Consider the following 25,705-nt stretch of genomic DNA (forward strand, 5'->3'; position numbering starts at 1 on the left):
GAAAATTGGCCCGAAGCCCGGCCCTAGAGGTATAAAAAAGTCAGGGCCTGGCTGAAATACAGGGCTCTAGCGTTCCCCTCGGTAGAAATCACGTTAGTACAAACCCCCGCCCCATCGTCGGGCCCTTAGAATGAACCCTACAGAAAATGAGTGGGGTGAATTGAATATATAGCCTATATATAAAGCTGTTAAGTACTCAGTCTTTTTGTCCAATTGCCAAAAAGAGTTTAAAAAAAAAAAAATCACACTGGGGAAAAAAAAAATCTTCAGAAACCAGCGCTGCTGAAAAAGGGGGCAGGGCATTGTTATACTCTATAATATGCAATGTTCTTGTCATAAGCTGTAGAGAGCAGAAAAACTATAAAGAGCAGTGTAATATTAGTAATAACGATCATTGCAGTAACTGCCGTTTATTGATTTAAATGTCTGTAAGGCAAAATGCTGACAGTAAGCACAAACAGGCTGTAAATAAGCTTCAGACAAGCGCAACACAAGCCCCACAAAACTGGTCTTCTCTGGTCAATATCCCACTCAAAACATCCCCAAACACAAAGCTCCACAGAGTTAGTGGGCAGAGTAACTACTGTGCTAGCTGAGTTTATTCAGCTTGTTCATTGTGTAATTTATACTCAGTCTTAAATTGGGCCGATAAATCTCAAGATTGTTAGATACTTTTGTAAATCTTTCAAGCCTTATGCAAGTCATTCTGAATCTTCTGAAATCTCTTTTGTCTAAGACAGGCACAGTTCACATTAGGCAATTGTCAACAGCAAACTCAAAGTGGTATTATTTTTAAGGGCAGGGTGGCTTTGATAAAGTTTCTATATATATATAGTTTCTATTTTTTTTTTTTTTTTTGTAGAAGTAATAAACCATGCCTCTCTGTTGTGAAATAAAGAAGAGATTGCAGACAAATGTTTTCAGACAAATATACACAACAAATTAAGGTAAATGTGTTTTCCTGCATCTATTCAATTGTTCTCTCTGATAGAGCCTATATAGGTAAGAGGACAGTAGCCTCCCTTGAGAGGAAAGTGCAGCAGGTCAGTTGGTCTCTCCCCAGTATGTATCTGTATGCATGTATCAGTATGTATCTCTCTCACTCTCCTAAACAGCAGGTGACTTTTCACCGCATTCACTCAAATTATCTTGATCATATAATTATTTATAAATTAGCATATAATGTATACAAGCATATACTAGTTATACTAGTGATATATTGGTCCACACTGTATCTACATACACAGATAAGCACATGGTAGAGGACATTCACATACTGTATGTTCTGTAAAAGGTGCAAGAAACAGTTTTTGTAATCTCTGACAAAAAAGCAGATTTTCAGAACACATTCTTTGCTATTTATTCAGCACATAGAAGTTTCCTTAAAACAATATTCACTAGATAATGACTAGAATAGCCTTCACACATTTAAGAGCACACATCACACTGCAGTTTCAGAACAATTCCTTACACATTATTCATAAATGCAAATACACTACCGTTCAAAAGTTTGGATTTTTGAAAAAAAATCACTTATACTCACCAACGCTACATTTATTTGATAAAAAATGCAGCACAAACAGTAAAAACACTGAAAAGTATCATTGTAATTAAAATAAACGTTTTCTATTTTAAAATGTAATTTATTCCTGTGATGACACAGCTGAATTTTCAGCAGCCATTAATCCAGTCTTAGTGTCACATGATCCTTCAGGAATTATTCGAATTATGCTGATTCGGTGCTCAAGAAACATTTCTCACAGCTGAAAAGAGTCGTGCTTCTGTGAAAACCGTGATACCTTTTCCCAGGATTCCTTGATTAGTTTCTTTCAAAGAGAAACAAAAAAAATCATACTACTGACCCCAATTTCTTTGAATGATGGTGTAAATCTGAGCAGGTGAGCCAAACGGAGTTAATTTATAAAACAATAATGTGTATGTTCAAAAACTGATTTAATTGGCACATTAAATAAAAACAGTATGTGATATATTACAGTAATATTAAGTCATGTGTCCATACACACAACAATCTCGTAGCCAAAAACCATCCATTTCCATTCCTTATATGGCAAACAGATTTAAAACTAATGTGTAAAACACAAAGTTAATGAGAAAGTCAAGTTAAAGAGGAACTGCTTGATTTCAAAATGGCAAAAGCAAATTTCAGCAAATTAAAAATGTATTACAATAACAAATCCCACTGAACTCAGTGATAGTAAGGCTGTTTTTATGCATCTATCCATTGCATTAACAACTGAAATATTGTGTGAATGATTTGCTGTGCTCTTTGTATTGCAGTAAAAGACCATGTTGTGCATTAAATACTCAGCGGTGTCAAACACATCTCGTGCCAGTGTTTTTGAGGTGAAAAGTTCAGGGCTAGAGAGAACAACCGTCAGATTTAGGGAAAGGGGTCAGTAGGTGTGGCATTGAAACTGGCATTAGCAAAAATGCCCAGTGTCCCAAGGGTGGTAAAAATGACAAAGATCCAGAGGAAGAGCCGATCAACCACCATGGCAACATACTGCCAGTCCTCCTTTAACTGAGGCAGACAGGAAGAGGAAGAGAAAGTAGAGAAAGAAAAAAAGGAAAAATTAAAAGATGAAGGTGATGGCAAACAGTGAAACCTTAAGGGAACATCGAGATTTACAGAGCTCTGACACACAGACAGAAGCAGGAAAAGTAACCTATAATTCTGGCAAAATTGGCTATAGTTATCATTCTAAATCACTTACAGCCTCGTAATCTTTCTCTGCTTGCAGTTGCTCTGCGATGTAAGTGATGGCCTCCACAGCTGCCTTGAGATCTGGAGGAAGGGTGAGGTAATGACTGGGACCATCAATGAACTTCCTCAGGTCTGTGCACAGACCATCAGGCTGGTACCTGCACCACAGGGAATGGAGGAGGAATCTCACTGTACATTACAACACCTTTATTAAATTCAGAACATGCTTGGCATTATTTTGTGTGTACTGCCCGGGAACATACTCTATATAAAGATGCAAATACTTATGAGAATGCTTAACCAATGCATTGCAAGCTTAAGTTGCCATTGAACTTTCTTATGGTACATACTTAGTTTCTTTATTCCTTTACTTAAGCAATAGTTAACCTTCAGTTGCTGGTCCCCATTGACATCCATAGTATGGAGAGAAAACAACACACTATGCAAGTCAATGGGGACCAGCTAATTGAAGGTGAACTATCCCTTTAATGGTAGTGATAGTTACCTTCTAATGTTTGTAGAAATAAATGCTCTGTTCCATATGAAACATATTCTTATGTCATTAGCAACACCAAGGTCATGGGTTTGATTCCCTGGAAATGCATCAACTGAATAAACAAACCTTTAATGGGATAAAAGCATCTGCCGAATGCACAAATGTAATATAAAATTTACCCCCGGTTTCACAGACAATGCTAAAGCTAGTCCTGGACTAAAATGCATGTTTGAGCTGTTTTAACTGAAAGCCAGTTGCACTGACATATCTTAAAATTTGTCAGTGTTATTGTTTTGTCTCAAGATGCACACCAGTAATGTTTTTTTCTAAGTCACATTTATAAAAGATACTTAAATTCCCTAATTGAACTAAGACTTAATCCTGGCTTAGTCTAAGCCCTGTCTGTGAAACCAGGTCACAATGTTATTGTTTGTGATAAAACTTGTTAACTTGCTAAAACAAAGATTATGTTTTATAAAAATTTACAAAAAAAGTCTACAGTCTTTCTACTTTGCTATTTCTTTGTAATTATTGTGAAATTTACTAGCAATTTCTGAGTGAAAACTGTTTGAAAGGAAAGCATACACCTTTTTTTTTTTTTTTTTACAGTACAACTTAAGAAAATTCTGTCATCATTTACTCACCTTCATGTCTTTCCAAACCTGCATGAGTTAGTAATTTTTATTATATGAAAAAAAATATACATTGGAAGTTATTGGGAACCAAATCTGTTTGTAACCGACATTCTTTAAAACATCTGCTTTTGTGTTATGCAGAAAAAAATGTGTACAGGTTTGGAACCACATGAGAGACTATTTTATTTTTTGGGTGGACTATTTTAAATATCCTTTTATTTCTCTGAAGTTTAAAGTTATTGTGATGTATAGCCGAGTGAAACAGCTTCTTGAATAAGAAATAAATCAGGGTGGAATTTAATTTGATCCATTGAGAATTAACTAGATTGCTGGATCGTTGTCATTTGCTATTGCTGCAATCGCATGTGAGTGTCTTGGAGGGGAGAGTTTATTGTCTCACCTTTGCACTTGCAAATACATGATCGGTTGAAGACATGATGTGGAGAGGAAGCGGAACTTATTTTATTTAGGTCCTCAAGCACCCCCCCCCCCCCCCCACCCATTTTGGCATGGGGACATAAATGACATACCCATGCATGTTGTTTTTCTATTCAAAGTATAACATGAACGGATTTATTATTTTGTACTCCTGACATTAATGTCACTGCAACAGTTTTATCAAAAGTGGTCAAATATCAAAGCTAGAGCCTTTAATCTTTCTAATGACGCACAGTTTGCTCATTTAAAGTAAGAGTGTGATGTTTTAACGTGCTGTGAAAGTGAAACAACAATAATTTGAGGCCACCGGCGATTTCTGCATGTTAAGAGGATAAAGATTATGAGGGCTCATTAATTAATGGTGTGCACAAACAAATTTCTTTATGATAAACACTGCAATAATCCATAAAAAACACTTAAGAGTTAACCTCAGTAAATTTCTTGGGCTGTATCAGGAAGTTATGAGCACAGGCTGAAACCTCAAACAGCAAGTCTAAATCCGTGGAGGATCACATTACTTTGTCCTTGAGAAAAGGGTGCAAGCGTTTAAAGCCTAAGAATGCATTGGGCTGTGCGCCTTTCCTGCTGTGCGTGCGTGCGCACCCACGTAATCCCAAATCAGAAAAAAAGGCTGCTTCCCAAAACTCCTGTGTCAAGGTGACCCACGCTAATGTGTACCGCAGATCATATTCACTCAATAACTTATTTTATAATTCACTCTTTCATTTACTAACTCACTCAATCATTCAGTCACCCACTCACAGTCATTCTCTGTTTCTTTCCTTACTCTTTTTTCCAAATCCTTGCTTTATGCTGGTGTCACCACCCACCCATGCAATCCTTCCAATGTGCTGATGAAATGCTTATCACCGCTGATGTGTTGCATTCGTCTTTTGTGAATCTGTTCGCTAACATCTGTTTCATTATGAATTTCTTGCTCTCCCACTGGCCCCTCTCTTTCTCTTCATCCATTTTCCAGATACGACACCTCCCCTTCCCACCACAAGGGGTCAGTGTGACTCTTCATTCCTCACAGCTCTCCCGTGTACTTGTGTATTCAGGTGCAAGTACAGGAGCTCATTGCAGGTAGTCTGTGGTTCCCCAGTGAGCCTCAGTGACCTGAGTGGAACCCCATTAGGCTGAGACATGCGTTAATGCCAGGCTGAGAGCACAGCGGATTGGGAGAACAGAGCAGAGGCAAGCTTTAGCCCAGCTGAGGAGTGTGTGTTAAAACATGTGCCTACATCTAGGACTTGAAACAGCATTAACAACATCACAGCAGATGACAGATCAAATCAAAGTGTAAAACATATTGTTAAAATTCATTTAAGCACTCATAAAAAGTTTTTTCTACAATTAGAGCCATAAATTACCATCAGATGCATATTCAGAATGGCAAAGCTCCAATCTGTTTTACAGGTTTCTGGAATCAGCGAAGACAGTATATATATCAGTCCTCCAGGGAAAAACATCACAGGCTGCTCAAAGATAGGTTCAAAGATATCCAGAGTTTACGGTATTCAGGCAAGTAGGTATATTCTGCATAAATTATTTGTTTTTTAGAGTATGTCTGTGAAATAATTAAGAGTAGTTATGGACAAAGTCTACATTAATTTTCTATGAATTGCACTGAATTGATCAAAAGTGCCAATAATTGTTAAAATGATTAACATTATAGAAACCATTTCCGTTTTCCGTTCTTAATTTAAATGTTCAATTCATCAAATAATCCAGTTTTTTTTTTTTTTCTATTTCAACGCTGATAATAATACTACATGGTTCTTGGGCACCGAATCAGCATATTAGACTGATTTCTGAAGGATCATGTGACACTGAAGACTGGAGTAATGATGCTGAAATTTCAAATGTGCCATCACAGGAATAAACTGCATTTCGAAACATAATAAAATAGAAAAGAGTTGTTTTAAATTGTATTAATACTTCACAATATTACAGTTTTTTACTGTCTTTCTAATCAATGAAACAAATGCAGCCTTGACAAGCATAAGAGCTGTCTATCAAAACCATTAAACAATCATCCTTTTGAAAGGTGTGGGGTTGGTAAATATCACATTTAAAAAGCAAACTCTGGTTATATGTTTTACATATCTATGTTTTACATATCTTGTGCAGAATAAGTTAGATGGTAATAGTCAAAAGTCTGGCGAGTGGGTGCACAAGAGCGTGTTTTAAATTAATGAAAAAAAAGGTCAATGGCATCCTCTGCCGGTCTTGAAGATTTGTTCTTTTTTCCCCATCCCTTCGCTTTTTCCTTCCCTCTCCCTCCTCACTCTGTACGTCAGCAGACACAGATGACTAATCAGGAAAGACTAATTTGACTAAAACATGGTGGCAGTGGTGCCAAAACATGCTATAAAACCAATTAAAAAGCAAGATACCGCTGCCTCATCGACTTTCTTTCTCATCTTCTCTCTCATACACTCTCTCCTGTCTCTACATCTCCTCCTGCCTCTCTTGAGCCTGATGCAGGGCAGGTCTAATGTGTCAGAGCTGATTTGTGCTGATCGTTTTTATTTTAGTGATGATTTCTTCTTTTTTCTCAATCCCTACACACACACACACATATATATACACCCCAGACGCACAGCTCGCTGAGAGTGAAATTCCCTGGTTGAGGTGATTTAAAGTGCATAAGAGAGAGAGAAAAGATTAATCAAACCCTAAGGCGTTTAACTGCTCACACACATACAGTGGGGTCCACAAGTCTGAGACAACAGGGAAAAGGCCTCTATTTAGCATTTTTCTAATTAAACAGGCTACAGTTTTTCATTACAAAATATATTATCAGGAAAACAATTCCAGTTAAAATTTTAATTAAAAAATTTACATGAATTTCAGAATATCTTAGCATTTGGTTTATCCCTATTTTGCTTTAAAGCAGCAGAACGTGCATAAACTCCACAAAAACCTAATCAAAATGAGACATTTTACCCTTTGTATAAAAATAGTATGTCACATGATTGATGCCACATAATTAGTTATGTGATTAGCAACCTAGAAACGGTGCGGAATCTAAAATAGTTCATTTTTACATCCAACCATTCTTTTTTCCAAAGTCCTAAAACTTTGTCCAGGTTTAGATTTTGAATCCTAGATTGTCAATGGGGCCTTTGACATGACTGGGGTCTTTAAATGTGTCTCCAAAGTTATCATAATAACATTACCAATTCATTACTGATTACTTATTATTGTGTACCTGTGCTCAAGTGGCAACACTATTATCTTAAGAAATCAGTTTTTTTCTCCCTTCTGGTCGAACTGATCCCTTTGACCCATGACCTTATGATCTGTGACATTCAGATCATCTCAGGAACTCACCTGTGGGGTTTGGGGAAGAGGAAGTTGGTGTTATTGGGCTTGCGGATGAAGTACTCATCGGCCACTCTGCTGATGGCTTGGCTGTTCCCCTTTTTGGTAGGTTTCTCAAGAAAAAGAGGGGTCTCCTCTTTAGGTCGCAGCATCCCCAAGTATGGAGGCAACATGTGGATGAAGATCTAGAAGAAATGTACATTTACAATATTATAAGTTTCTACATTAAAATTCATATACTGTAATAACAGATGTTGATTTACTCAGAATGAGTGTTGAGAAACGCTTTATGATTTTTGAACTGCACATGCTATTACATGTTATTTGTCCATCCTCTATTCACAGGAAAATAATACTTATGTAAGCAAAACAATAATTTCTAGTGCACTACAGTGCTTCTTAAAACAGAGTGTTGTGGAACAACAGTCGCCTAGAGATGGTCCTCGCTTCATCTGCATGACTTCACAAAGGCTCTAAAAGAAAGAGACAGATTGCACTTGGCCAGCAACTAATCTTTCAGCCTTGCATCACACGTTTATTTTCACATGGCCTTGCTGTCATGAGTGAATGTCCTGCAAAACTGTACTGAATGTGAATAAAGAAATGCTGCTTTTTTATTATAATCTTTAGAAATGTTGTCCACTTGTGATTGGGTAGCTTTAAACGGGTGCTAATAGAAGGTATAAATGGGTCACTGTGATGTGATGAAGAGGCCACGGCTCTAATAAGTTTAAATAATGTAGAGCTCACAGCCATTGATAAAGGTTAATAGTCTAACATAATAGGCTGCTCTTTGGAAAGATGCTGTTATTTTGCTGTACGCACTCTTTGCTAAACTGAATTGTTATCCATTTTGAGCCATTATGTATTTGTGTCTATTTTTCATTTTTATCCTTTTTTCATAAGTTTGTAATTGGCAGATGGGGGTGTTTTGGAGTGTCCAGGAATAAAAGAAAATGCAAAATGGAAACATTTTCTGCATCTGTCATTTTAAGAATGTAGCCGTCAATTTGTTGAAAGCAGCTGACTCCACATAATTTTAACAAAAGGATGTGTATCTCCTTACAAAAACAGAGTGACTGTGTTTTGCTAATGCTAATTTATTCTCAACCAAAAAATAAAAAAATATTCCATCCTACAATAAAGACTCACTGCAACTTCATCAAGCATAATTCCAGTTTGTAGAAAGCAAGTTCCTATGCTATATGAGATCTTCTGTACTGACCTTGCGCACCCAGAGGGGCATTTGATGTGTGCTGGGGGAGCGATGGTGAAGGTTGAGCACCACAACACTGAGGATGACAGAACAGGTGACCAGGATCATGGTGAACATCAAGTAGTTGACGATAATGGGAACACCCAGAGATGTTTCTGGGACTTTGTTTGCAAGCAGAAGCAGGAAGACAGTTAAAGTCAGCAGTACGTTGATGGAAAGGCCCATCTTCTCCCCTGAAAAGAAAAGAGAACTCCTCTTGATCTACTCATGCATACACTTACACATGTGTTTTTTGTGATAAGGTTAATTGTACAGTATATAATGGAATTAATAGACCAGACTGTATAAGCTGTGGAATTAGCTTGTACTAATGATCCCTTCATGATTTGTTACACTTTTAACTGGTAGAATTGCAAGACTGAAAGACGGTTTAACTGTGCAGGTATAAAGTCTATTTATAATGGACAATAATAGGACATTCATTAGTTCAAGGTCAATAAAACCTAAATCTAATAAAAAGGCCATTTGTATTGATGTTCATTCATTTTCTGTGCATACTGATACGTCTTTAAAGTGGATTTGATTGATTTTACCATTTGTAACAAATCCTGGCATCAGTTTGAAACAGAAAAAATTAAAACAGAGCAAACATTCTTTACCTGCATCAGGTGGCAAGTAGAAGTTAAAAATGGCAATGATGGTGATGAGGATACAGGGCAGGATGATGTTAAACACGTAATACATGGGCTTCCTCTCGATGATCAGGTAGAAGGTGATGTCCTCATACAGGTCCTCTCGCACATTCTTCCGAGAAACCTTGTGGCGAATGTGCCATTCTCCACTCTCTGGGATGAGAGACCAGAAAAACAAAACCTTGTTTGTTTTCGTGTACAGTTGGATATGTGGTAGAACATTACTATGAAGTCATACATCATTGTCATTTTGAGTGACTTTAAGCTAAGTCAATGGGCAATTTTTTTTAAATGTAACAGTTTATTGTAAAATATCACAATAAAAGTATTGTATTCAAAAAAAAAAAAAATAATCCAAATAGAGAAATCACACATCACACCAAAGGCTGAAATAATGTACAAAGGCTTCACAAAACTTTGTCTGAACATTTAAAAGGTTGCTGAGCATTGCTAGATGGTGTCTAGGGTGTTGCTAGGTTGCTCTACTGTAGGTCAGGGGTGTCCAATACTTCTCCCAGAGGGCCAATGTCATGCAGAAATTAGTTTGCCTGGAAGCTTTTAGTGAGTCAGAAGACCTTGATTAGCTGATTTATGCGTGTTCAATTAGACCTCTGCAGGACAGTGGCCTTCCAGAAACAGGCTTGGACACGCCTGTTCTACTGTAGGTGGTTTCTTAACAGTGGCTAGAAGGTGTTTTAGTGGTTGTTAGGGTGTTTAGGGTGGTTGCTAGAGTATTTTTAAGCTGTTGTTTAGGTGTCATGGAATGTTAATAGGGCACTTCTAGAGTGAACATTTGATGTTGTAGTCTTAAATGAATGAATGATCTTAATGTTCATGAATGTCAAGGGGTAGTGTTAGGGTTCCATTACCACTAAAGCCTGTGTCGTAGACTATATCTTGGATTTCATTTCCTCTCTTATCAAGGCCATGCTGCAGATCCACTTCTGAGGAATCATACGTATACGAGTGGAAAACCATGGTGCAATTTTGCCAGTCGAAAGGAAAGTATGTCACCTGCAGATGGAGAAAAAGGTACCAACAAAGAGTTTGTGCATGTTAGAGTGTGTGCTTAATGAGCAACTTTCCTCTCAGATCTTCCTTTAATCATCTCTCTTTCTACTTTTCACACATGCAAAGACCAGACGGAACATCAAACGCAGCCAAACTAGAGCGAGGCCAAACAAAAGCAGCAATACAAATGAGGAGGAGAAAAAAAGTTCACAAAACAAGTACAAAAGAAGCAGATAGAACGAAAGTGATCCTCACTTATATGAGGTAAAGCAGATTTTTCAACAAGAAATTCTCCCCAGCAGTGTCCTACAGTAATATATTCAGTGCAGTTGTGCTGAGTATAAACACTAGTGATTTAATGCATCATTAAACTTCCACTTTCCACTTCATTACAGTATTTAAAGGTCTCATCCATAACTTACTCTTATTACTACAGTATTTACCGAAAGGTGTTGAACATTCATCAACAAGAACAATACAGAAAAGAAAACATTAAAGTAATGATGATAGTGGAACCTATAATATTAATACACATTTAGATTTTTTTATGGCATGTTGTTAATGTTTCGCAGCACTGATTTAAGAAATTAGAATGTTTTATAGAACTTGATTTTTATTACTGCATCACAATCTACAAATTTCCGAATGTAATTTTGAGTAATTTGCAATATAAAATTTCTGTTGCATTGCAGAATTTACCTTCACCCCACAGGAACTCTTGTAAAGTGCTGGTGGCGTCCACGTCACACGGCCGTTACTGTAGGCCTGGATATGGACCTGTAGAGCTACACCAAACACGCCATCATTGCTGCACACACAAACAGGGGTTTTAATGCAGATAAACAACCAAACAAAGCAGGGTCATTAAGTGAATGTGTGACACTGACTATGTGTCAATGCGTTAACTTTCCACTAATTTGTCAATGACACAAAAGGTTGACATGGCAAATACTGATAAATACAAAGACACTGATTTCAGTAGTTCAGTTCACCTTTCACTCACTGCTATTTTATGATACATAATTTAGGTCACACTTTATTTTAAGGACCAATTCTTGCTATTAACAAACCATTAACTTTGAGTTTTCCCTCAATAAACTCCTCATTTGCTGCTTTTTAATAGTTAGTAAGGTAGTTGTTAAGTTTAGGTATTGGGTAGGATTAGGGATGCAGAAAATGGTCATGCATCATAATCCACTAGTACTCTGACTTTTGGATCCCACTCCATAATGTTCAAATGTTCATGCTCAAATGGAGTATGTAAGTTTAACAAGAATCAGTTCAGAGTTTGTAAACAAACTGCACATCCAACAATTTTGGCATATTTTCTATCAGGACATAAAGAAAGAACAGATCACTTAAGAAATACTGAAATGGACTGTAGATTTTAGCTGCATCATCACTTTTGAACCATTATTAGATATTGAACGCTCATCAGCACTGATTATTTGGCTCTAGTTAAAGACACTCAGTAATGCTAAGAAACATGGACTCTGCATTATGTCTCTGAGAACAATTATGAGCTTCTTAAGAAGCCTGTGAGGTGCCGAATGCATTGGAGTTTTCTCTGTGCTGATATTAGCCGGAGTACTGCAAGAGTAGACCAGAGTACTTAAAGGGATAGCTTACCAAAAAAAAAAAAAAAAATTGTACTTGCACATATTTAAATTTGGTGTCTCAGTATGCTTTGTGCCAGGTTCTAGGAAATACCAATGGCTCTTTATCATCTTGCAACCCTAAGTGTGTATGATTTACAATGAACAATGGCTTAAATTTCCATCTGTTCCTGACAGAAAGCTATAATCGGGACACAGTGTACAAAGTGTATGGACTACTACTTTATTCTGTCCTTTCAGAAGCTTGACAGCCTCTGATCATTATTAACTTGGAGTTACTGACATGACACTGTGAAATTATATTATTTTACCACATCTTGTATGGTTGTTTCATAATAGGTCAGCGTAATACCTACAATTCAGATAGATCGACCATTTGAGCCCTAAACCATAGAGCACTGGTATATAATGCTGATAGGACACAAACCTGGCCTTTAAAACTTCCCATCTATTACGGTAATGGTGCTGTGGGACTTGAAGTTGTCCCTCATTGAACAGTGTGTGGGATGCAGTTTGTGTGTGTGTGTGTGTGTGTGTGTGTGTGCGCGCACGCACGCAGGACCATCAAGGCTGCTAGCGGACAGCAGTGTTGTTTAATTGGCTATAAAGCAGAGATGAATGAAGGAGGGGGATATTTACACCAGCAGTGATGGGGGTCTACCTGGACATTACAGTGAGAGTGTGTGAGAAAGGAACCGATAGAGAAAGTACACTTCTCTTGACAAGCTTCACAAAAGCTTTGATAATTTCTATTATTTCTGCTGTTCTAGCAGAAACTCAGCAAAGGCTCTCAAAGATAATGTGCTACACACTCATAGGTTCTTTGAGATAATATGCGAAGAAACACACACACACACACACACACAAACTCACTTATTGATGAGAACAATATCAGGAAGCCACACTTTTCCAGCTGGGATACGCAACACATCAATTCCCCCATAATCTTTCGGTTTCCAGGAGAGGCGATAATCGTTCCACTCCTGCAACAGCACAAAAGGTGTGTGTGTGTGTTCATGTGCAGATAAATGAGGGTCATCGCAGAAATTATAAGTACAACCAGTTCATCATTTAATCAAATGATCTGGCTTGTGTCATTAATTATACCAAATGCAATATCTCTGCACATTTGTCCATACATATTATCAACAGCATTTGCATAATTTTTCATTTTGCATTCAAAGTTACTGTATATTGATCCTAGTTCTTATTGTTAGAGTTTGTCTTGTGTGGTAATTGTAGCACAGGAACTTATGATGATAGATGACAGATAACTTTTCCTCAATGCAAATAAAGCTTTATAAATTTGAATTGCGCTCCAGACGTTATTTCTCAAAATGACACACAGGAGCCAGAAGAAATTGTGCTGACTTACCAAGTTCATAATTACAATAGTGTTCATCTCCTCATCTTTCATGTTCTAGAACACAAAAAACATGAAACAAAACAAAATAAAAAATAATTCATTAATTTAATTAGTGGATGCACGTGTTTAGAAAGCAATGCAAGTGTGATGTTGCTTTTATACAACAGTTCAATAAATAAGAAGTTATATTTTGAGTAACTCACATTTTAGCCACAGTATGGATAAATATTTAGTTTATATTTACTCCACCAATAAGAACAGTTTCAAAGAAATATCAGCAATCTGGAACTTACAGTACTAGAAAATTAACTTTAGGATGCTATATCTTAAAGGAATTTCAACACTATGCTATTTTGGGTAAGTTATATCATATTCAATATTTTAAAGGAATCTGTGTAATATTTATGTAATAAATGAAATCGCTCTACCTCCATAGCAGGAGCCATAATGAATGTAAACAACACAGTGACCACAAAACACTATATTATACTAGCATTCTGTCTTATTATTTCTAAAACTGCTGTTTTTTCTTGACGGTTGACGAATAAATGGGGGGATTAGGAAGAAAAATAAAAGCATATCTATAAAGAAGGATCCCCAAATTCTCTGCCTCTGATGTTTGTTTGGAGTCAAGACAAATAACAGGAACCCTGACTGCAATGGGAGAAGGGGGTGATGGGATAGGATTAGAAGACAAGGGAAAGACCTGAGACTCAATGGTCAGATCAGTACAAGTCCTGAATGCTATTTAAAACTAGTGTAGGAATGTCAGCTGTCCCAGACTCAGTACAGAGGATAAACAGATGGGGGATGGGACAACAACACACACCGTAACACTCATACATACATTGTATATAAACTTTATACTATTAATATACATGTAATGTTTTCAGTGTGTGGATAGCTCCAGGCTGAATACAATTATTTGGAATGCTACATTAATGCTATCTAAATATGTATCTTGTTTTGGACACACATTTGGCCGCTCAAGCAAAATTCATGTCAAATCACTGTTCATAAAGCCTGTAGAGAAAGTCATGTTCCTTTCTGTTCAGAGCAATGAAAAGACCTTGTTTATAAACTTGAACTGAGACATTTACGAAAATGCAAAACTGTGTGTGCACTGTTACCCGAGACTTGGTATTTAAATCCCTGTTTTAGGAAGTGAAGGATAACATGACCTGATGCACATTCCAAATTCACACACAGAACAGCTGAACCCACGTCAGACTTAGTTCAACCTACCTTTTATTATGGGCCTAAAACTGAAGCAGTTTTTCTTCTGCAAATTTATAGAATATTAATTAGTATTATTTAATTTCTACAAGGACCATAACTTCTAGTCTTATTTTCCTATACTCTGTGGTCTTTAGATATAAACAGTCTGTTTTTTTTTTTCCTGCTGTGACTTTAAGAAGTGTATGTGACATGGGCAAAAACTCTTGAGGTACACCAAGGAAAATAAAATTAAATTCATCATAAAATGTTTTTCTGACTACGTCTTTAAGAATCACAGTATTACACACTGTGACACAACAGGTATGTTTAAATAAATAAGTACCTAGCCACATCTTCTAATAAATCTAGTTTTTTGCAGTCAGGCAATCATAACGCTAATAATTTGCTTCCTTAAAAAAAAAAATAGCACTTTTTTTATAGCACTTTTCACAATACACATCATTCCAAAACATAAAGCTGCGTTGTTAAAGATGAAATACACTTTAATAAAATTAAATAATAATTTAATATAAATATTAATGGTATGTGCCTATCAAACTACATAACTATGTGTGTTTGTATGTTCATACCAGGCTGACAAATGATGAGAGGGTCATGCCTATCCTCACGACGACCCTTTCCTCTGGGCTCCTTGCAGGACGCACTTTAACATTGTATGAAGAAAATAGTTTCTTCATCAGCCGATTTTCTGTTTCTGATGCACCTGGAAAAGATGTTGTTGTGTTTCTGAGAAAGCAGATAAATATAGCATCACATCTCTCTCCTACCCTTAGTCTTTAATCTTAAGAGTCTGAGTATTAAGGGTTTTGCGTGTTAAAGCCCAGAATGTGTGTATGTATGGGGCAGTTTACTGCTCTGTGTAATGATGGATGGATGGATCTAAAAATCTGAACATAAAGCTGAAAAGAACACCCAAGGCGCACAGCCTTGGGTGTTCTTAGACCTGCATCATGCACAGTTTTGAGGGACACTGTTTAGTCCACTCACCCGGCCATCGCTGATGTTTTTATGCATAACGTCTGCCATTTTTTTCCGCAGCTTTCGAAGGTTAGCCGCATCTATAAGCGGGCCTTCTAGGGGCGCCACATTCATCAAGTCTCGCCAGCTCGAGCCCTCCAGAATACAAACTGACAGTTACAAATGACACGCGTCACCCCACACGCCGCCTTCATTACCAACCGCCACTACCAACGGCTGCTGCTTTGAGCATATGTACACATTTACAGCAGCTTTACTGTGTTTTGGCTGACTTTTCTTGTGAGTAATAACTTTAAGTGACTTTAATCGAGAAAAGAAGCCCCAATCCTGTATTCCAATTTTAAAAGACAGTATCATGGGAGAAACTTTACGGAAATGAGAAATCGCATTTTTTTTCTGTATGAGCATTTAAACTGTGAAATAAATGAGGCCTTACAGAGAATATGCCATTTGCTGCTCAACAGTCCCACGGAAAGCTTCCCTAAAATAATTACCACAATTAACCTCTCAGAAACACCTTTAAATCAACTTTTAAGAGTTCCTGATGACGGTCTGACTTGAGGTTAATTTACAGTTTTCCCATGGGTCCTCATAAAACTATTCTTTAGAAAATGTCCCTTTTATGTTAAACCGTCTTTGGTACCATTTTTACAGGTGGTAATCTTTTTGTCGGACTCATTCTATCATACTTTCTGTTTTATGCTTCATTTCACGCAGTCATTGTTTTCAAACACCCCATTAATGTGACATACCATGGGAACATTTGGTTTACAACACCAAAACATTACTTTATGTATCAAGTCAACCCAATAAACAATGGCAGATACATGTTTCAAATCACTCTTTCGGTTTTTGAATTAAAAATATTGCAGCGCTATAATGTATACTACAGACATCATAAGAAGTGCACTTACACGAATGATGGTAATATCAATCCAAATGTGTGATCAATAAATATATGGCAGTGCCATGAGGTTTTGTGCCAATTCGTAAAGTAGAATTGAGAAAGTGGACGGTTGAAGTGGACGCAAATGTTTATTTTTGTAAAATGGTATTTTGTGCTATCCACCACACATGCAAAGTTCGTTGATTGCGTAACTGCAATAAAGTAATAGGCTAGTTCACAATTACTGGATATATAATGTATTTTATATTATTTAGACACTTAGGTTATAGTTGGACAGAATGTTCTAATTCAACACGAAGTCAATCTAACTTAACATTTTCTTATATTGATATAGTTTATTTCTTACTTCTTAACAGTTCATCAGGCTCTTAATGATTTCATCTATGCCATCATTGGAATATCTGAAGGCCAGGAGTAAAGGAGGCTTGAGTGGGTGTGTCCAAGCTGGTGATCACTGGCTGATCTGTCCCAGCTGTGGCTCATTACTGGGTCTATTTAAGATCAACTCACACTCCTCTCATTGTCAGATCCTCAGGTATTCTCTGTGTTCCTGTTTCTGCCACTCGATCTGCCTTCTGGCCTCTGCTCTGTCTTCAGAGGATTCTCTGCTGGTCTGGACTGCCCATTGCGTCCCTGAGCCCGGTTCCATCCACGCTGTTCACGAGCTCCACCTTACTAGTGACTTTGTTTGTTCTCTCAATAAACTGTTGTTTATGTGCAATTGAATCCCTCTCTTGATTATCATAACACAACATGCCACAGTTGTAATAAATCTTTAGAGAAAAATCTATTCACTAAACAGATTATCTATTATAAAATCTACAAGTTAGACAAAATTTACCACAATAAATAAGCCTACAGTAAAACGTGATAAATCATAGTAAAGGTGGTCATGAGTAGTTTAAAAATATTTTAATATTATATTAGTGCTGGTGCGAGATGTTTTCTCCTCTTTTCATCAGTCTTTTTAGTTTGTGCCTTTTTTTTAGATAATGTTCGACTTTCTCCAAAGCATTTTAAAGTGGCAGTTTCTCGATAGAATTCAAATAGAACGCATATTTTACCATCAGCTTGGCGATAGGAATGGCTCGCGCAAATATTCTCTCACTTCTCGAGCGCGCACAGAGTATAGGGTGATACATACGCGCACCGCTCGTGCACAATTAAAAGAACTGTGCTTCAGTCATGTTGTGCTGATAGGCGCTCCGTTCGGTTCGTACGTGAGGTTAGCGCTTAAAGCACCGAAGGCGCGATTTCAAATAATTAATAAACAGCCTGATTCTAGGTTTCCATTAACCGTGGTATAAATGTTGGTATAAATGTCGCCCCTGGCTGTATTAAAATTCACAACTTGCTAGTAAAAACAGTACCAATTCCAAAGTAAAGTTAAACCCCCTTTGGTGTTGTAGGACGTCAGAAGTTGGATTTACTATCAGGTAATCATATCAGATCACGCGTGACTTTAATTGAAAGTTTACTGGGCGTTCACACGTGCGCGCAACGCACAAATTCACTTTGGAAACTTGAACTTACCTGCCATTGCGCTCAGGCCACAGAGGCAGCAGGTGACAATAAACCAGTCCTGGGCCTTCATAGCGATTCACCAAATGAAATCACAGTGATATCTTCATAAAACGGTAACGTGAGGGTCCATCCGTGTTTGTTCCAGCACACACTGTTGGCGAGAAGTCAGACCGCTGTCACTGAGCTCGGGTTACAGACACGCCGCACGCGGCTGTGCGCACAGTCTTGAGTTCACGCGCCCACACTCACACTAAACATTACCTAAGAAAATAGTAGCCTATTTCATAGAAGAAAAATATCTAATATCTGTTTAAGAACTAAAACAGGGAATGACGATAATTATTCTCTCACATATCTTAAAAATGGTTTGTTTTTCATGTTTTTCATGTTTTTGAAATAAGTATGGCCTTAAAAAATACAGTAAAACACTACTGTGATATATCATTAAGCACCAAATCAGCATATTAGAATGATTTCTGAAGGAAGCTGAAAATGCAGCTTTGCCACCACAGTAATGAATTACATTAAAAAAAAAATATATATATATATATATATTTATTATATATATAATTATAAATATAAAAATATATATATAAAAAAAATATATATATATATATATATATATATATATATTACAATAAAAACACCCTCTAAAATGCTATAATACTTCTCAGTATTACTGTTTATAAAATAAATGCAGCCTTGGTGAGCATAAGAGACTTATTTCATAAACATTATAAACAGTTATACTTACATAAATTTAATTTGTAACTTAAAGTTGTTTTATTCATGCCATACTTTTGGATCTGGATCCAACCTCGCCCCACCTTACATATACCTAAACCCACCCATCTCCACCCCCTAGATGTGGATCCAACCCCACCCCCTGGATATTTGTTCTGCAGTGAGGGGCTACTTTTTGTCAAAAACATTATTAAGACTTTACAACTTAACATTATTTCTGCAGCTGCATGGAATTTATGAAAATGTAAATGCATTTATGCCACTTTTGATGCAGAATCTGTGCAATTACGGACTTTTAACATATCTTTTTAGTATAATAACCACTTAAAATGCAGCTACTGTGCTGTTTGTGCAGTCTAAAAATGACACAAGGTAACAAAGGGCTTGGATTCACGAATGGAGTCTAGAGATTAAAAGAGCATAAGTATGGTACATTTCAATGTAAATTTGACCCCACATGAAATTTGACTTTCTAAAAGCACCCACTGACACATTAAAAATCAAGAACATTTCAAACTATTTCCTGCATCCCACAAAAGAGGCAGAGCGCTCGTGTCGACTCACATTGAGCTCGTCACTGAGAGTCTTCCCCCAATGTGCTTTTTAAATAAGGCAAAGTGTTTTGATGTGTTTGAATCCACGCCAGCATATTTATACAGTTCTGGGGTGCTTTTGGCTCAAGAGGAGTAGTATTAATGTGCTGTACTTTTATGTAATTCATCAGAGCTGTTAAAATGAATTATGCTGCTTTATCCCACCAATTAGATTAAAGGATGAAATTTATTCTGCTGGTCTAGAGTGTTGACACTTTGATGGGCCTTTTGAAATCAGAGGTCAGGGGATTTCTTTAGTTTTTTCTACACAGTTAGCAGGATAAAAGATGGAAATCGTTCTTTAGCGAAGCCTGCAAGCTAAAGACACTTGGAACACATGCCACCTGTCTCCTGTTCATCCTCACTTGAGCACTCCTGTGGAGCCGTGCTGTACTTAAGTAATGGCGCTGGCCCACCACATTCACTGTTTGGTCCTCTGCCAATTTAATCATTATAGAAGTCAACTTAACAACCCATAACTAATGCTGACTCGCCTGTAAAATGCTATTGAGATGGCAAACTCTGGCACTTACCTGAGCGCCAATTAAAATGCTTTACTTTAAATAAGGGCATTGAATGATACATGTGAATGGCTTTTGTCAGACTTACCAGCAGAAAATAAAACAAATCACACTTTGGTTTTACAATCATACAAATATATTAGTTTTATTCAATAATGTTCAATAATATATCTCCCATAGACTTATAGAAATAGATATAGATTCTATTGCAAATGCAGGGCTGAGAGTGTATGCAGAATAGAGTATTAAGAGTAACAGTGAGTTAATAAATACTAAACAGGAATCATTTTAATAATTTTTTTGTTTCATTTTAATTGTTAATGTGTCCAGTAAATATTGGTTCATGCATGACTGTATTGGGTTGTTCCTTCCAACGTTGCAAAACACCACAGATGTGCCATTTCCATCCAAGTTGTCCAGTTGTATGTCTTTTCATCCTGTGACATGGGGAAGCCAAAGTTTGAGCGATTCTGTTGAGACTGTCCTGGTGGTTATTGGTTTCTGTAGCTATAAAAATTAAAAATAGTGTCATCGTGGCTTTGACTGGAAGACCTTTGCTTTGTTTTGGATTGGAAGACAAGAAAAAAGTAATATGGTTTAGTTTCCTTTCTTTTGGAAGACTCAATTACAATAACTTGGATAATCCATGCACTTACAAAAATTATGGGATTCCTCTCATATAAAGCAGACTCTCATTGTCCATAAGCAATTCGCCCACTTGTACTGATATAAGAGGTGGGCGTTTTAGTATGCACACAGTTTAGTGTGTACATTTTGTGTGTTACGTAGACAGCGATGAACCAGCAGTCAGTTTTGCTGCAGTAGATTCCAACCAGTGTCCATTGAGGATAAAAGATCATGACCTCTGTCGTCTGGTAGAGCAGGGATCAGTGTTCATGACGCAGGCCAAGAGTTCTGGCCTATCGCTCTTGGTCACTAGTCGTGTTTTTGATCTTCCCAAAGTAAGCTAAACTGTGACTGTTTGCCCCACAAAGTTAAATGGCAACTCATATCCACACGGTTTCATCATTTTATACCAAAAAAGCAAATAAATGAACAACAACAGATATATGATCTTTTTTTAAAAGACACAAAAACTGAAGCCACAAACATTTTAGACAGTAAAAACAGTTACATTGGTTGTTTAAAAGTGTCACTTGATTATGACCACAAACATCTGAAGAGATGGAACAAAGAGAGACTCACTTCTATTTAAACTTTAGCCATTCAATTTTAGAAAAAAAAAAAAACGTTATGTCTTATATCCTGTGAGATGGGGAAGCCAAAATTTGAGTGATTCTGTTGAGTTTTACAGTTTAGACTGTAAAACTGGTTAAAAATAAAGTGAAAATGAGTTTATGTTTCATATGATAAAAGTGTCATATCTGAAGAGACAGAACAAGGTGGGACTGGAGTCACTTCTATTCGTTCACCAATAAAAAATATTATTATTATGGAAATATTTACTATCCAATTGAAAATAATAAACTAATGATACAAATTTTATTTAACAAAAATATATGCCTTCATTCTGTGAGATTGGGAAGCCAACGTTTGAGTTCTATTGAGTTGTACAGTAAAAATCATTCAAATTGGTTCATGTCACATGAATAAGGAGTGACTGGAGTCATTTCTATTCAAAAACTTTGGCCATTCAAAAGAATAACCTTTATAAATTACATTTTTATCATTATAATTTTATTCAACTATTTAATATTCGATTTAAAATAGTAAAATAATAACACAAAAACAAACAAACAAAACAAAATCTGCATTTGTGACTGAATTTCAGATCAACTCACATAAAATTGACCCAGGGGAGACACATTCGCCACAAACACCATCTCTATACAGCCACATAAACAGTGGTTAAACTCTAAACTAAAGGTTACTTCCTAGGGACCATGAGAGAACACTGTGATTATCCTAAAGCTGGGATGGAGCTGAGGAACTTTTAAAGGTCACCCTCTCAACACACATCTGCTGAGAGACTAATACCCCACTGCTGTGTATGCAATGCAGATGTGGTGTGAGTCTGAGATTTAAAATGCAGCAGAGTTTCTCTCTCTCTCTATTGTGGTCACACACACATACAGAGGCAATGACATTCAGCTGAGGGGAAGCGTGGTACATTTGCTCAGTGCTGTTGTGAGGGCTAGGAGATGTATCCTGGGGGACGAGACTTTGGTCGAAACATGTTTTTGTCTTTTCTGCTGCATTGCAGATACCGGGTTGGGGCTACTCCTCAAAGTCACGCACACATGAACACACACACACACACACACACACACACACACCCACAGAAAGCAATTACAGACACTGACGATCAGTAAATACAAGGTATCTGCAGCTTAACAATTCTCTTATGTAAAATAATCACACCACTGATCTTGAAAATATTTCTGCTCTCAATTTACAGTGATTGACCCTTCAGAATCCACCTAATACAAGCAGGAAATTACACTAAACAGGTATGCATGCACTGTAATGTCTGGGAAAATTATGTTGTTTACTTGCACTGCTGGTGCTAATGCTGATGATCTAAAGTCTGAATGCAAGCCCAGATAGCAACATATCATAATATAAAATATGTATATATGACACAAACCACAGCAAACCACTTCACTCTGAAAAACAAAACAAACCAATACACAATTTTTAAAATGCGCTGCATTATAGACTGTATGGAAGCCCATTTCCACCACTGAATAAAAAATAAAAAAGGTTAATTTTGACTTTTTTTCCTTGGAATTGCGAGGTTACATCTTGCAATTTTGACTTTTCTGAGAACTGCGTGATATTTATTCGCAATTGCATGTTATAAAGTCAGAATTGAGAGATACAAACTTGGAATTGTGGAATTCAGAATTAGAAGTCAGAATTGCGGGATATTATAATTCTAATTCAGATTTTTTTTTAGCAATTCTGACTATTTCTCACAATTTTTACTTGTTTCTCACAATTGTGACTTTATATCATGCAATTCTCACGTTATATCTCGCAATTCTGAGAAAAGGAATTGTGAAATGTAAACTCGCAACTGCAAGAAAAAAAGTCAGAATTTTCAGATAAAAAGTTGCAATTACCTTATTTGTTTTCATTCAATGGTGGATAAAATCTTCTGTTAGACTGTTTCTAGAAAGTCTGATTTTAAAACACACCACTAACAGCAAACAATGCAAATTTAGATACTACCTAAAAAAAAAAAAAAAAAAAAAAAAAAAAAAAAGTAGACTGACACACATACAAAAACAATGCATATGACAGTGTGGCGACTATCCAGTGAATTTACATTGGTTGGTATAGTGAAGATGTAAGTGTAAGCATGATGCTAAGAGAATTTACAACAACCGAGTCACTGTCAATGTGGAAGGAGGATGGAAACTGGGAAATTAGCATCAGCTCACGTTTACCGTGACATTACACCACACCGCTCAACTCATGAGGCATGTGAGAGAACATAAGCAGCATTTATAATGTGTCAAAAAATGCTGACTCATTCAATATTCAATACAAAGTGAATATCACAAGGTTTGCTATAAGAGGACAGAGTGAGTGAAAATAATTCTAAACAAAGCTCCAGACTGTAACATTCACTGCCCAACACGGAGGTAAGTGTGAAACAAGTTGTGTTTATTATTACAGGATGAGTGGATTCTGTGAATGGTGAGGCAAGTGGTGAACTTGAGTAGTCTTGCAGGTGATGATTCGTGCTTCTTAAAGTGTCTTAACGTGTCTTCAAGTGCTGGCCGAGGCGGTGATGTGAAACACTGGAGAGCGGGGAATCCGAGGACACACAGGACGGTCTGGAGACGGGGAAGACAACGAGGAAGAGAACAGGAGGTAAGTTTCAACAGGTAAGGATTGCAGAGGTAATACTCAACGTCTTGGAGATCGTCGGGAAGAGTCCACATTGTAGCAACGAGATCGGAACCCCGGGTGAATGGAGGTGAGTGCTTTTATGTGGTTGGACTGATGATGGTGGTGATGAGGTGCAGGTGCGGGTGATGAGTAAGCAGGTGCAGGTGAAGGTGATTGTGATGACGCTGGAGACAGGCCATTCTGTGACATTACCTCCCCCTCCCGGAAGGCGCGTCCCGCGCCGTAACCATCCAACCAGGGAGGGGTGTGGGCGCCCTGGATGTCGGTGGAGGACAGGGACACTGGGCTGGCATCCAGGGCGGATCAGGAGACTCGGGAGGCCATGGCGGAACTGGAGACTCGGGAGGCCATGGCGGATCAGGAGACTCAGGAGGCCATGGCGGATCAGGAGACACGGGAGGCCATGGGGGATCAGGAGACTCGGGAGGCCATGGCGGGACAGGAGACCCGGGGAGCCGGGAGGCCTGGCGGATCAGGGAGCTTTGTGGCCTTGGCCCTAGGCCCGGCCACACAGGCCAGGGGAATATAGCCCCCCCCCAAAAAAATTTTTTGGGAACTTACCCTCTAGGAGCCACATTGGAGGAGCAGACACTTGGGGACGCTCTGGAGGAGCGGGCTCTGGGGGGCGCTCAGGAGGAGCGGGCTCTGGGGGGCGCACTGGAGGAGCGGGCTCTGGGGGGCGCTCAGGAGGAGCGGACTCTTGGGGGCGCACGGGAGGCGCGGAGCTGGACAGAACCAGCGGAGACGAAGGAGAGCTGGATGGGACCAGCGGAGACGCAGGAGGACGTTCTTGTAGCGCGGACACCTGAGGGCGCTCTTGCAGCGCGGACATTAGAGGGTGCGCGGGAGGCGCGGAGATGGACAGGACCAGTGGAGACGAAGGAGAGCTGGACGGGACCAGCGGAGACACAGAAGGGCACTCTGGTAGCGCGGACTCTTGTGGGCGCTCTTGCAGCGTGGACACTTGAGGGCGCTCTTGCAGCGCGGACACTTGAGGGCGCACGGGAGGCGCGAAGCTGGATATAACCAGCGGAGACGAAGGAGAGCTGGACGGGACCAGCGGAGACGCAGGAGAGCGCTCTTGCAGTGCGGACACTTGAGGGCGCTGGCGAGGAGCAGGCACTGGAGGGAATGACATTCCCTCATATACTATTAATACGCCTACCGGTACCCGAACCTCTACCCTCGGCGGCTCGGGGTGAGCGGCGGAACCCTCTTCGTCGCGGACGGCGAAACGTTCATCGCCCCTTTGCGGCGGAATCCTCTTCGCCGCGGGCGGAATCCACTAGCTCGCGGCGTACGGAGGAAGCAAGCTGAGGATCTCCGGAGCTCCCTTCCGGGGAACCAAAACTAACCTCCTCCTCATGTCTTCGGTAATGGTCCGATCTTCTGTAACATTCCCTGCCCAACACGGAGGTAGGTGTGAAACAAGTTGTGTTTATTATTACAGGATGAGTGGATTCTGTGAATGGTGAGGTGAGTCGTGTACTTGAGTATTCTTGCAGGTGATGATTCGTGCTTCTTAAAGTGTCTTAACGTGTCTTCAGGTGCTGGCCGAGGCGGTGATGTGAAACACTGGAGAGCGGGGAATCCGAGGACACACAGGACGGTCTGGAGACGGGGAAGACAATGAGGAATAGAACAGGAGGTAAGTTTCAACAGGTAAGGATTGCAGAGGTAATACTCAACGTCTTGGATATCGTCGGGAAGAGTCCACGTTGTAGCAACGAGATCGGAACCCCAGGGTGAATGGAGGTGAGTGCTTTTATGTGGTTGGACTGATGATGGTGGT

The 25,705-nt window shown here is 38.6% G+C and overlaps 1 protein-coding gene across 1 annotated transcript; it reads right to left on the minus strand.

The window, feature by feature from the left end:
• Window positions 1-1,339: 1,339 nt before the first annotated feature.
• LOC306880951 (acetylcholine receptor subunit beta-like) lies at window positions 1,340-18,388 on the minus strand. Its single transcript, XM_079434751.1, has 11 exons — window positions 18,183-18,388; window positions 15,334-15,467; window positions 13,535-13,579; window positions 13,033-13,142; window positions 11,243-11,351; window positions 10,402-10,546; window positions 9,500-9,685; window positions 8,850-9,073; window positions 7,634-7,809; window positions 2,736-2,883; window positions 1,340-2,542 (listed from the first exon to the last, which is right to left on the minus strand). Exons 1-11 carry the CDS (start codon window positions 18,241-18,243, stop codon window positions 2,402-2,404), a joined length of 1,479 nt encoding a protein of 492 aa, XP_079290877.1. The 5' UTR covers window positions 18,244-18,388; the 3' UTR covers window positions 1,340-2,401.
• Between the last annotated feature and the right edge of the window lie 7,317 nt (window positions 18,389-25,705).

The sequence above is a fragment of the Barbus barbus genome (genome assembly GCF_936440315.1).
Source record: "Barbus barbus genome assembly, chromosome: 2".
NCBI lineage: Eukaryota > Metazoa > Chordata > Actinopteri > Cypriniformes > Cyprinidae > Barbus > Barbus barbus.